Genomic DNA, 13,864 nt, shown 5'->3' on the forward strand with positions numbered 1-13,864 from the left:
AACACAGTGTTTCGGAAGAAAGTCAAGCATAAGTACACATGGGAGAGGGTGGTGGAGGGAAGGGTGGTAGATAGAGCACTAATGGATTATGTAGTGGTAAATAGGATTATGATAGGAAGAGTTAAGGATGTACATGTGCTAAGGGGAGAGGGTGGGGGAATATCAGATCATTTTTTGGTGGAAGGTAAGCTGAGAGTGGAGGATAGATGGAGAAGGAGGAAAGGGACAAAAGGTAGGGAGGTTCTTAGAGTGAACTCCTTGAATGAAAAGGAAAAGGAGAAGGAGTACGAAAAGAAGCTGAAGGAGGAGTGGGAGGGAGTAAAGGATAGAGCAGAGATGGGTGTGGAGGAGGAATGGGGATGGTTCAAGGAGGGAGTCTTAAAGTGTGCAAGGATGGTGTGTGGAACAAGAAGGACAGGGGGAAATAGAAGAAAGGGTAGTGAATGGTGGGATGAGGAAACAAAGAAGGTTGTAGAAGAGAAGAAGCGAGCATTCACAGATTGGTTACAAAAGAGGACAGGGGAGTCATATGAGACGTACAAAGAAAAGAAAAGAGAAGTAAAGCAAAAGGTAAAGGAGGCAAAGAGGAGAGCAGATGTGAAATGGGGTAGGAGTATGACAGAAAATTTTGAAAGTAATAAAAAGATGTTTTGGAAAGAAATTAAGAGAGGAAGAGGAGGCGAATCAAGTAGGGAAGAAAAGGTAAAAGGTACAGATGGAGAGTTGATAATGGAAGAGATGGCAGTGAGGGGAAGATGGGCAGAATATTTTAGGGAGTTGCTGAATGTGAAGGAGGATAGGGAAGGAAAGATAGCTGCAGTGGGAAATGCGAAGAAAATGAAAGTGATGAGTGAGGAGAATGGAGGAGAAATAAGGAAGGATGAGGTGAAGGCAGTTGTAAAGATGATGAAAGCAGGTAAGGCACCTGGTCTGGATGGATGTCATGCAGAATGTCTGAAAAGGGGAGGTTCAGTGATGGTGGACTGGTTGGTGAGGTTATTTAATGTTTGCTGGAGAGAGGGTAGAGTACCGGAGGACTGGAGTAGTGCCTGTATAGTTCCTCTTTACAAGGGAAAAGGGGACAAGTGTGAATGTAGTAATTTCAGAGGGATTAGCCTGTTGAGTGTAGTAGGGAAGGCTTATGGGAGAATCTTAATTGAGAGGATTAGGAGAGGAACAGAAGGAGTAATTGGTGAGGAACAGTGTGGATTTAGGACGGGTAGAGGTTGTGTAGATCAGATCTTTGTGGTAAGACAGATATGTGAGAAAGCTATAGGAAAGGGGAAGGATGTTTTTTGGGCTTTTATGGATCTGGAAAAGGCTTATGATAGGGTAGACAGAAAGGCACTGTGGGAGGTTATGCAGATTTATGGGATAGGAGGAAAGCTTTTGGGAGCTGTCAAGAGTTTTTATGAGAGTAGTAGAGCATGTGTTAGGATTAGAAATGGAGAGAGTGAGTGGTTTGAAGTAAAGGTGGGACTTCGTCAAGGATGCGTTATGTCGCCCTGGCTGTTCAACTTATACATGGATGGGGTGGTGCGAGAGGTGAATGCTAGGGTAGTGAGTCAGGGATTGGAGATGGTTAAAGAAAATGGAGAAAAGTGGGAGGTGAGCCAGCTGTTGTTTGCGGACGACACTGCGCTTGTGGCAGGGTCAGAGGAGGGATTGAGGAAGCTGATGGCAGAGTTTGGGAGAGTATGTGATAGAAGAAAGCTAAAGATAAATGTGGGTAAAAGTAAGGTGATGAGGTGTACAAGGGGTGAAAGTGGCAGTAGACTGGAAGTGAACATTAAGGGAGAGCGACTGGAGGAAGTGGATAGTTTTAGATACTTGGGTGCAAGTGTAGCAGGAAAAGGTGGAGTGAAGGTGGAGGTAGAATGTAGATTGAGAGAAGCGAGTAAATGCCTTGGTGGTTTAAAGAGTGTAATGAGGAATAGACATTTGGGAATGGATGCGAAGAGGAGACTGTATGAAGGAGTGATTGTGCCAACAGCACTGTATGGGGCAGAAACGTGGAACATAAGAGAAGAAGAGAGAAGGAGTTTGAATGTGTTTGAGATGAGGTGTCTGAGAAGTATGGTGGGGGTTACTAGGCTAGATAGAGTGAGAAATGAGGAGGTGAGGAGGAGAACAGGGGTGAAAAAGGATTTGGGAGATAGGGTTGATGAAAGAATATTAGGATGGTTTGGACACATGGAAAGAATGAGTGAAGAAAGACTAGTAAAAGAGGTATGGAAGGCAGATGTGGAGGGAGTGAACATGAGGGGACGTCCTAGGATGAGGTGGATGGATGGGGTGAAGGGGTCTTTGGGGAAGAGGGGAATGTCTGTTGAGGAAGGAAGGGAGAGGACGGAAGACAGAGGTGAGTGGAGAATGGTTGTATATGGATGATGTTGTGACTGCATGAGGAGGAATGGGCGGGGGGGTGGGGTAGTATGTGTGAGTAAATTTTGACGCAGCCCGAAGGGATTTCTCCCCGTCCTCGCCTTATATGCAAAGGGGGACGGAGAGGGGGGGTCGCCGATTAAATGAAGCGGCCTTACTGTGGATGTACTGTGTCTTGCGACACTGCTTCTGACCCAGGGCGGTGGGCAGGGTGCAGGGATGACCCGTCATCCAGGAGGTGCTCAGATGAGAGGAAGGGTGGGAGGGGTGTGGAGTGTATTTAGGGATGAAATGGGTGGGAGTGTTTTTATGCCTTTCCCTTTTTGGCTACCTCCCTTGGAAGGGGGAAAAAGCCTTGGTATATGTATGTATGTATGTATTACTTTTGTCTTCTAGCATTTTAGAGTGTTCAATTTCATTCCATGTGTGAGTTTTGGGTGGTACATAAATCACTGCATATTTTCTATTTTTCATATCACTATCTTCCACTGTTATCATAATCCCACATTTTTCTCTCCCTCTGTAATTTTTGTCACATTTAGGCCTTTCTTGGTTAATAACATCATTCCTCCACCCTGCTTTGTTTCTCTATTCCTGTACCAACAGTTATATACTCCTTGTCCTACACTATTTGGTGATATCCTTTAATTTTGTCTCCACAATCCCCATTATATCTGGTTTTTCTTGTTCTAGATAGTCATTCAATTCATCTAATCCTGATATCAATCCGTCTATATTGGTATATGATATCTTTAATTTTTTTCCTTTTCTTCCTTTTCTTCTTTCTCCTGCATTTCCTTTTCTCTTATGTACCATTTCCTCAGTCTCAAGTCTATTACTCTCCAAAAAAAACCTCCTTCCTTCCTTTTTCTGTCCTTTTTTCGTTCTATTCCTTAGCTTCCTCCATAAGTGTTTTTTCCTTTTCTTTTTCCTCATCACTCAATTCCTTTTTTATCCTTGAAATTTGTAGATATCACCAGAGTCCAAACTTTGCTGCCACCCCGACCGATGTGTGTGTGTGTGTGGTATTAAAGTGTTGTTAATATAGAGATGAGGAATGTATTTGTGTTCTTTTGTCCAGTTGGTGAGAAGTGTTGGGTAGATTTGGCTGGGGCTATTTTGAGTCTGTTTGTAATGAACCATGTGTTGAGTGTATCAAGGTATGGCTGGATTATTTCTGCAGCTTTGTCTGTGTTACGATGTGTACATGTGATTGTTATGTCGTCTGCATAGGAAGAGATTATTTCTGAGGTGTCTGGTGTGGTTATATCATGCAGGTATAGATTAAAGAGTGTGGGGGATAGAACAGAGCCCTGTGGTACTCCATTCTTAATGCTTCTGGTGTGTGATGATTGGCCATTATATGACACATAAGCATTCCTGCCAGCCAGATAATTGGCCAGCCATCTTTTGGTGTTATTGTGCATGTCTGTGCTATATATTTTGTTTGTTAGATTGTGGTGGGGGATAACATCAAAAGCTTTAGTAATGTTTAATGTTATGAGAAGCATTCTATGATGGGGCTTATCTGAATTGATGCCATCTAAAATTCTTTGCATGAGGTTTATCAGAAGAGTGTGGAGTGTAGTGGCCTAAAACTGTGTCATGATTTAGCAAGGGGAATATGTGGTGTGATGAGTTGAAATATGAGGCATTCAATGACTTTGGAGGGGGTGCAAAGTGTGATTGGGCGGTGTGATGTTGGGATTGTTGGGTCTTTATTGGGTTTTGGGATGGTGATTACTTTCTTATGAATCCAGATGTCGGATATAGTATTGTGTGAATAGCTGTAGTTTGCAATGTTTGTGAGTGCGTGTATACCTTGTAGCCCAATGAGTTTTAGGTGGATGTTACTTATGTTGTCAGGGCCACAGGTGGATGAGTGCTTGCGGTTTTATGTATTATGTGTTTTGTCTGACTGTCTATGAAGGGTGTATAGTCTGAGTCTATGGGAAAATCTTTCTTATGTCAAATGGTGCATCAGTTGTCAGGGTGAGAAGCGAGATGGCTTGTCTGTGCAAAATAATTTATGAGTGAGTTTGCTTGTTGTCTGTTTGAGGGTAAATTATCTGTTGTGGTTATTGCTGCGTGTGAGCGTGTTGTGTTACTGTTGGGTAGTGTAATGCTGTTGAGTGTTTTGTACAATTTGCTGGTGTTTGTTTTGTGATAAAGTGTATTGACAAACTTGCCAATTTTGTTTTATGTTCATGTATTTTATTGGTGATCACAGTATTTAGTATTTGTATTTGGTCTGCTATGTTATGAGGGATAGGTGTGGGAGTATTGTGTTCAAGTATATCTTGTTCTCTTATGAGGGCTTGGATTTCTGGTGTGAAATTGGGGTTGTGTGATTTTCTGTTGCCGCTAGGGATATATCTCTTGTCTGCATTTTGTATGATTGTATTAAAAGTGTGCACAGCATTGTTTATGTTTGTGATTCGTGTACTGTTAAGTGTCTCAAAATGTTGTTCTGTCTCTTCAGTAAAAGTTTCTTAGTTTGCTCCATTGTAATTAGTGTATATGTGTCTGTGGCAAACTGGGATGCATCTTGTTTTGGTAGTGATGATGATTGGAAGGTGGTCAGATCCAAGGGATCTGACCACTCTCCATGAAGTTGTTGTGGTTAGGCAGGAAGAGCAGAAGATAATATCAGGAGAATAGGGGGTGTAGAGGGCTTGGTGTGGGATGTGTGTATGATTATGTGTGTTGTTCATGATGGTCAGTGAGTCAAGTTGAGTCTGTGTATCAAGCCCTCTGTCTGTGTCAGGGTTGTCAACATACCGGGCCAATGACTTGGCATTGAAGTCACCGCCCATGATGAGGTTAGGGATTGTGGCAAGTTGATTAAGTTGAGGCCTGAAGGTGTTTGGAACTGTGGGGGTTGACTGGTGGGGGATGTATATGTTAACTATTGTCAATGTTGATTTGTTGCCAGTATGGATTAGAATAGATTAGATTTCTGTGGTGTTATCTAAGGTAGGGAGGAGGATTTTGGTAGTGGCACTTGTGTCCACAAAACAGATGGATTGGTGGATCAGGGTGATGAGTCCACCGCCATTGCTGTTTGTTCAGTCTTGTCTAATGGTGGTCCTGGTGCTGCAGCGTCTTCGTCATGGGACCACCCCCCAACCCCAAGAGTTGAGGGCCAAACTGCAGCAAACATCCCTGGCCACCAGCTCTATGCAGGTGGCTCCTATTCCTCAGGAGGGGCTTCAGTCGCCTGGCCGAGTACCACAAGAGAGCTGGTAGATAGGGATGATGAAAGATTATAGGGATAGTTTGGACATAAGGAAATAATGAGTGGAGAGAGGTTAGCAAAAGAAGTATGGAAAGCAGAGGTGAATGGAATGAACTTAAGGGGATGACTGAGTATGAGATGGATAGATGGGGTGAAAGGGGCTTTGGGCAAGAGGGGAATGTCCGTTGAATAAGGAAGGGAGAAGGCAGAGGATAGGGGTGTGGGGAGAATGGTTGTGGTTGGATGATATTTTGACACAGCCCAAAGGGATTTCTCCCTGTCTTCTCTCTTTTCTGCATGAAAGGATAGGGAGGGGGGGGGGGTCACCATGTAAATGAAGCAGCCCTGCTGTGTCTTGCTGCATTGCTTCTGACTCGGGCATTGAGCATGATACAGGGATGACCCTTCATCCATGAGGAGCTAAGAAAAGAGGGAAACAAGGTTGGTTGGGTGGGGTTAGGTGTGTGCCTTTGATTTGGCTACTTCCCATACAAGGAGGAAGTAGCCTTTGGTATATAGATAGATAAGATAGGATATTTCTTGAAATAATTATTTTGACCACCCATACAAAGGGGAAACCCCTTCTGGTAATATAACTTTTGTCCAGCTATGATGGGAGTAGCCGGAGCAACAGTCCCATGCCAGCCGCAGATGGTGAATCTTTGTCAGTCAAGTCGCTTCCCATTGAAGAAACAGATAATTTAAATCGCAAGGTTGGTTTCAGTATCATATAGTTTCCTGTGTCATACTAATTTAGGTTCTGTTTATTTTAAACTGTTGTATTTTTTATTATTGTTTCACATACAATAGCTTCTAAGGCTCTTTTCTTGAAACCCAGACATCAGCAGATGGTTTGAGAAGCGCTTCTACATCAGGCATATCATCTGCTGATACCATAAGTGAAGCAACACGCAGTAAGGATGAATCCAGTCCTCAAAGTGAAGATCTTCCAGGGACAGATGAAAGTGATCAAAGTCCCAGTGATGGAGATATTAGATCTAAAAGTGTTGAGGAAAGGGTAGATTTCAAGGACAAAGTTGACATCAAATGCAACTCCTTGAAATCGGATGTCAAAGATGTAGCTCAGGATAGTGTGACAAGTGATGATGCAGTTCTATTGAATCATGATGAAGACAAAATCAGGGTTGAAATGGATTTGAAATCCTTAGACCAGGCATTGAATGAAGAGGGCTATGCCTCAGCAGATACAAAAGACTTAGAGGAAAGTATAAGTGAGGATAGATGTACCGGAGGTAATGAGCAGGACAGTGATGGGCTCATAGCTGAGGATACCACCTTGCCCTCCTCTTTGCCCTCTTCCTCCTCAATACCTTCAACCTCCTCTCTGCCTGTCACAGGCCTGGAGAAAGAGCATGAGAGGCAGCGATACATTTCATCATCTGAAAGCAGTTGTGAAGGAGAAAAACTTGAATGTAGCAATAGAGATGTTGGCAGTGGTGGTATCAGCATTAGTGGTGACCTTACAGTTGGTGAAGAAGCCAATAGTATCTCCTCCTCTCCAGACCTGCAAGTATCTCCAACTTCAACTTTCTTCCAGATGAAGAATAGTAAGTTCTTTTCTGTTTGAGGATTGTTGTGGGTTAATTTTCCTTTTTGTCAGTCTCGTACAGAGTATACTCAATTTAAGAATGAAAGTTGAGTTTAGTTGGGAAGCTTAAGGGAGGGTTTTGATTCAGAGGAGTAGGAGAGGAACATCAGGAGTGATTGGTGAGAAACAGTATAAGCTTAGGAAAGGTAGGGGTTGTGGATCAAATTTTTGTGGTAAGACAGATATGTGAGAAAGCTTTAGGAAAAGGTAAGAATGTTTTTTGAGCCTTTATGGGTTTGGAAATGGCTTATGACCGGGTGGACAGGAAGGGACTATGGGAGGTTTTGCAGATATATGGAACAGGAGAAAAGATATTAAGAGCAGTCATGAGTTTTTATGAGAGTAGTAGAGCCTGTGTTAGAATTAGAAATGGAGAGAGTGAGTGGTTTGAGGTAAAGGTGGGACTTTGCCAGGGACATTTCATGTTGCCATGGCTGTTCAATGTGGACGTGGATGGGGTGGTGCGAAAGGTAAATGCAAAGGTAACGGGTAGGGGTTTGGAGATGGTTAAAGAAAATGGAGAAAAATAGGAGATAGGCCAGTTGTTGTTTGGTGATGACGCTGCTCTTGTAGCAGGATCAGAGGATGGATTAAGGAAGTTAGTGACAGAATTTGGGAAGGTGTGCAAAAGGAGGAAATTGAAGGTAGATGTGGATAAGAGTAAGGTGATGAGGTATACAAGAGGAGAGGATGGCAATTAATTGGAAGTGAGTATTAAAGGTGAAAGGCTGGAGGAAGTGGATAGCTTTAGATACTTGGGTGTGAATGTGGTGGGAAAGGGAGGAGTGGAGATGGAGGTAGAATGTAGATTGAGAGAAGCAAGTAAATGCATTAAGGGATTAAAAAGTGTAATGAGAAATAGACATTTGGGAATGGATGCTAAGAGGAGATATGAAAGGGTGATTGTGTCGACAGCACTATATGGGGCAGAAACATGGAACATAAGATAGGAAGAGTTTAAATGTGTATGAGATGAAATGTCTGAGAAATATGACAGGGGTTACTAGGCTGGATAGAGTGAGAAATAAGGTGCAGAGGAGAGCTGAGGTGGAAAAGGAGGTGGGAGATAAGGTTGGTGAAAGAGTATTGGGATAGTTTGGACACATGGAAAGAATGAGTGAAGAAAGACTAGTGAAAGAAGTGTGGAAGGCAGAGGTGGATGGAATGAACATGAGGGGACAACCAATGATGAGATGGATTGGGTAAAAGGGCCATTAAGAAAGGGGGGATGTCTGTTGAGGAAGGAAGAGAGAAGACAGAAGATAGGGGTGAGTGGAGAATGGTTGTATATGGTTGATGCTGTGATGCATGGAAGGGTGAGGAGGTTAGGGAGTAGTTATGTGTGAATAATATTTTGACACAGCCCGAAGGGATTTCTCTACATCTCTTTTTCTGTATGAGGAGATAGAGAGGGGGAGTTGCCAATTAAATGAAGTGGCTGTGCTGTGTCGTACGGCATTGCTTCTGATCCAGGGCAATGGGAGAGATGCTGGGATGACCCGTCATCCAGGAGGAGGCAAGAAAAGAGGGAGGGAGGGAGGGGTGGTGAATGGGAATGTAGTGGGTGGGGATGAAATGAGTGGGAGTGGAATTATACCTTTTGATTTGGCTACATCCCTTGTAAGGGGGAAGAAAGCCCTTGGTATATGTAAGAATGAAAGAGTGGTTAAAGTGTGACCAGAAGTGTTTTGAGCACAGTTGGGTTAAAATAGGACCACCTTTCAGAATATTGGGTGGGATTGGGTTGTTAGGGAAGAGAGAGTTGGGTGGGGGATGTCATAGAAATGATGGTGGAATAGAGGAAGATGGGAAAGGGAGGGAGGGATTGGAAAGATGGTAGTAAAATGATGACAGTTTCATTCCTGCATGTGTAGATTCATTGTAAGTTGCTTGTGACCTAAATGATTCTGCAGGGGAAGAAGGGACTTGAGCTGCTCTATCAGTTTTAAGCTACCCTTCTTCTATAAAGATACAATTTAAACCAAAAGGCCTTTTTACATTTACAAGTAAGATGGCCAGCCAAGGCATGTACCCACCCTTCATCCATCCCACATCCATCCAACACTCGTTTGTTTTCCCTTGTAGTTTAGCTCTTTGTGGATGAAGAGCCATCTATGCTCCCACCTCCCCCAATGCCCAGGTGAGAAGCATTGTAGCAAAACACAGCACCCCTGTAGCAGGACTTGACAGCTGAAGCTGGCTTACCCCTACCACTTCATCACATGGCTACTCTACCACCTGGCCCATTCATGAATAAAACAGAGAAGACAAGGAGAAATTCCTTTGGGCCATATCAGTTTATTGTCCATTCATAATCAATCTCCACTTACACCTATCTCTTCCCTGTTCCCGACTCAGCTCAAAAGACAATCCCCTTATACCCAGGGACCCCTTCACCCTATCCACCCATCCCACTCTTCGTCTTCCCATCAAGCTTATTCCATCCACTTATGCCTTCTACACTCTTTTCATAAGTCTTCACTCATTCTTTCCATATGTCCAAACTATCTCAGTATTCTTCGATCAACCCTATCTATCAGTTCCCTTTCCACCCCTGCTGTACACCTCACCTCCTCATTTCTCACTCTATCCATCCCCATAATCCCCAATATAATTCTTAAACACTTTATTTCAAACACATTTAGATTCCTCCTTTGTACTACCCTTGAATTCTAAGTTTCTGCACCATACAGTGTTGTAGGTACAATCACCCCTTTATACAGTCTTCTCTTTGGATTTATCCCTAGATATCTAGTTCTCATGACACTTTTCATTCCCCCTAGACATGTATATCCTTCCCTCATTTTACAGTTTACCTCCACTCCATTTCCTGCTGCATGTGACTTTGAATTTTTCAAACTCATACACTTCCTCTATCCTCTTTACTTTAAGACTTACCTCCAACTCACCGCCACCTTGTATAATGATGCTTAAAGAAAAGTGCTAATGAGCTTGCAATTTTCTCTTAATAGGTACAACTTACTGGTATGATGGCAGTGCTGAATCAATGGCTTATTCAGCCAACCTCGCCTTCCCAGAGTCCTCTATGTCGTCATCTTTCTGTCCCACTCCAGTGGATGGAGGGTCCTCACCCATCAAGAGGAGCCACAAGTGTGGCCTCTTCAGTGTTGATCTAGGTGTGTGCTGTCTGTTTGTTGATTGATTTTTTTTTTAGTGTGTATATGTATTTACCTAATTGTAGTATATAGGAAAAGGAACAATGCTCGTTGGGTCCCATCTCCTATTCCTCAATTATTTACCCTACCTACCCTCAAATTCATATACAATTCTAATTTAATTTGTATCCTTGATTTCCAATAATCATATTTAGATTTGAACTTGTGTATTGTTTGAGCTTGGGATACATAATTTCCTAAGCTATTCTATGTATTTATGCATCTATATGGAAAACTGTATTTCTTCACAGCCTTTTGAGATGTAGTCTTCCTTAATTTGCTCCCACGACCTCAAGCCCTCGCATCTTTAATGAGGGGATCTTTTCTGTCAATGCGATGTCCCCTTTAGTGACCTGAATGCTGTAATCACATCACCTCTTTCTCTTCAATCTTTCAAAGCTGATAGACCCAGTACTTTTAGTCTTTCCTCATATGGTTTATCTGCCAGGCTGGGGAACAGTTTGGTTGCTACCCTTTATATTCTTTTGATCTTGCTTATATCCTTCACTCTGTGTGGGGACCATACTACTGATGCATATTCCAGTCTTGGATGGATCAGGGTTTCAATGAGTTCTTTTCATCATCTCTTGAGATAGTGAAAAACCACTTTGATTTTCTTCAGTAGTTCATATGTCTTTCCCACATTCTTGCTATGTCTGTCAGGTGACAAGTTGTCTTTTATCAACACCCCCAAATCTTTCTCCTCTTTTCCATTTGTAATGGGTTCACTTTCCAAGGAGTTTAAGGATGTTTTTTTTTGCCACTACTGCCCATTTATAGTTCTTTGCTTTTTTTGGTATTAGATTTCATTTCCCATTGTTGGCTCCATGCAAAAATAGTGTTTAGATATTTTTGCAATAGTCTACTGTCCTCCTCATTTTTCACTCCTCATGATTTTTTTTGCATCATCAGCAGATATCTTGGAATACCTTGTTGTTCCTTCCATCATGTCATTGATGTAAACAAGAAACAATATTGGTGTAAACACCTTGTAGAACTCTCCTGGATACTGCCCTCCATCTTGACATCTTATCTTTTACTACTGTCCTCATGTATCTTTCCTTAAAAAAATCTTTAATCTATTCTAGTAGTTTGCCTCTCAGTCCTCCAACGTGCTCCAATTTCCACATAAGTTGACTGTGAGGTACTTTGTTAAATGCCCTTACTAGGTCAAGGTACACACAGTCCACCCACCCACCTCTCTCTCTTGTATCGCATCACTCGCGAGTGAAAACTTAACCTCTTCAATACGAGTCAAATTCTTGCGCGCAACATCGGATACCTGATGTAAGATGATTTGATGATGCATTACAATACTTGCTTTATGAAATATAAAATTACTGCTGATTTACTCTTCTTCTTGCACTCAAAGTAATATTAAACACAGAAAATGCAATCAAGCCAGTTCACAGAATTTGGGGGTCACACAGCTACATCTACAAAATTAATGTAGTCAGAACACCAATGCCAGCATCCTTTTATACCCACTCATGCCTCATGACACTTACGTAGGTGTCGTTGTTTGGAAGAGGTTAAAAGGTTGGACACACACAGTCTTCTAGATCTGAAGCCAAACTGACTCTCAGAATGTTTATCTCTTCAAGATATTTGCAGAAGTGGGCAAGTGTGTTTCTTTAGTGTGTTCCTGCATTCTTGCATACATATGCACTGCCTTTTTAGGAACACAGGAATGCAAAGTTTTTCAAAGGAACGCACATAAGAGGAATGCATTGCCCAAAATTTTAAAGTGTTCCTGCATTCCAAGCATTACAAAACAATTATTTTTTTCAAAGCATTTTCACACATTTTCAACGGAAACAACAACGATGACATTCACTACACAGCAACATTCTGTCATTTATGTTCAGGCGGGAGGTGAGGCGGCGGGAGGAGGTGGAAGAGACGGTCACCAAGACCCTGGACCAGTGGAAGAGAGCGATGGTGAGCATCCCCCTCAGCCACAACCTCTTCCCCACCCACTACAGGGATGCCTGGCTGGACCTCTTTAAAAAATACAGTACTCCTCTTTCTAGCTCAGGTGCTGTGGAGAGGCTGTTTAGCTCAGCAGGAGACATTTTGTGGGCAAAAAGGTCCAGCCTGAGCAACATTAACTTTGAACAGCTGGTGTTTGTGAGGGGCAACATGCACCTCCTTGGGTACAAGGAGGTGCAGGAGCAGGACAAGGAGGAGGAGAAGGAAGTGGAGTAGGAGGAGCAGTAATTTTAATTCTTTAGATTTTTTTTTTAAATGTTGTAACTTGTTGTCTATTGTCTGAAATATATATTTTAATGTTTAAAGCTCTGATATATCATTACCTTATATTTTGTTTCATTTTTGAGTTGCAGAATAGTTCTTTTGATGTGCACAGGAGTGTTTTTGAGGAATGCAGTGTTTTTATTTTTTTTTTGAGGATCTAACTATTTTTTTTGAGGGACGCTTTAATAGTTTGGGAGTGCTAATGCAGGAACGCACTGAGAGAAAACATTTAAGGAATACTATTCCAGGAACCCACTAACCATGGCTGGAGGAATACAGGAATGCTTATGCTCGCTGTGGATGTTAGATCTATCGATCTTTCACAGACCTTTCACATAATTTCACTTGTGTGCTGGACAGTGATATATACATATACTAAAGGCTTTTTTCACCTTTATAAGGGAGATAGCCAAAAAACAAAGGCATAAAAACTACTCCCACCCATTCCATCCCTATCACACTTCACTCCTCTCCACCCTCTTCCCTCCCTCTTATCTTGGCACCTCCTGGATGACGGGGTCATCCCTGCATCTCGCCCATTGCCCTGGGTCAGAAGCAGTGTCACAAGATACAGCACATCCACAGCAAGGCTGCTTCGTTAAATCAGTGACCCTCCCTCCATCCCCTCATGCAGAAAAGGAGAAGACGGGGAGAATTCCCTTTGGGTTGCATAAATTTTTTTCTTACACATATTCCCTCACTCCTCATCCCCCACTCATTCATCACAGCATCATCCATATACAACCATTCTCCATTCACCCCTATCTTCTGTTCTCTCCCGTCCTTCCTCAACAGACATTCCCTTCTTTCCCAAAGCCCCTTTTACCCCATCTCATCCTAGGTCAACCCCTCATGTTCACTCCTTCCACCTCTGCCTTCCACACCTCTTTTACTAGTCTTTCTTCACTCATTCTTTCCATGTGTTCAAACCATCCCAATACTCTTTCATCAACCCTGTCTCCCAACTCCTTTCCACCCCCGTTCTTCTCCTCACCTCCTCATTTCTCATTCTATCCAACCTAGTAACCCCTATCATAATTCTCAGATACCTCATCTCAAGCACATTCAAACTCCTCCTCTCTTCTTCTCTTATGTTCCATGTTTCTGCCCTGTACAGTGCTGTCGGCACATTCACTCCTTCATACAATCTCCTCTTAGCATCCATTCCCAATTGTCTATTTCTCATTACACTTTTTAATC

General features: G+C 42.6%; 1 protein-coding gene across 1 annotated transcript in view; it reads left to right on the forward strand.

Annotated features, from left to right (window-relative positions):
• LOC143039848 (uncharacterized) overlaps nt 1–12,623 on the forward strand; it is a 47,031-nt gene extending 34,408 nt beyond the window's left edge. Inside the window, exons 3-6 of the mRNA XM_076210104.1 lie at nt 6,231–6,336; nt 6,462–7,191; nt 10,205–10,369; nt 12,277–12,623. Coding sequence (XP_076066219.1) covers nt 6,231–6,336; nt 6,462–7,191; nt 10,205–10,369; nt 12,277–12,287 — 1,012 coding nt within the window. The 3' untranslated portion in view covers nt 12,288–12,623. The remainder of the gene's footprint in view (nt 1–6,230; nt 6,337–6,461; nt 7,192–10,204; nt 10,370–12,276) is intronic.
• Nucleotides 12,624–13,864: the final 1,241 nt, after the last annotated feature.

Source organism: Oratosquilla oratoria, chromosome 27 (assembly GCF_046742065.1).
Source record: "Oratosquilla oratoria isolate Oo_2021 chromosome 27, ASM4674206v1, whole genome shotgun sequence".
In the NCBI taxonomy this organism is placed as follows: domain Eukaryota; kingdom Metazoa; phylum Arthropoda; class Malacostraca; order Stomatopoda; family Squillidae; genus Oratosquilla; species Oratosquilla oratoria.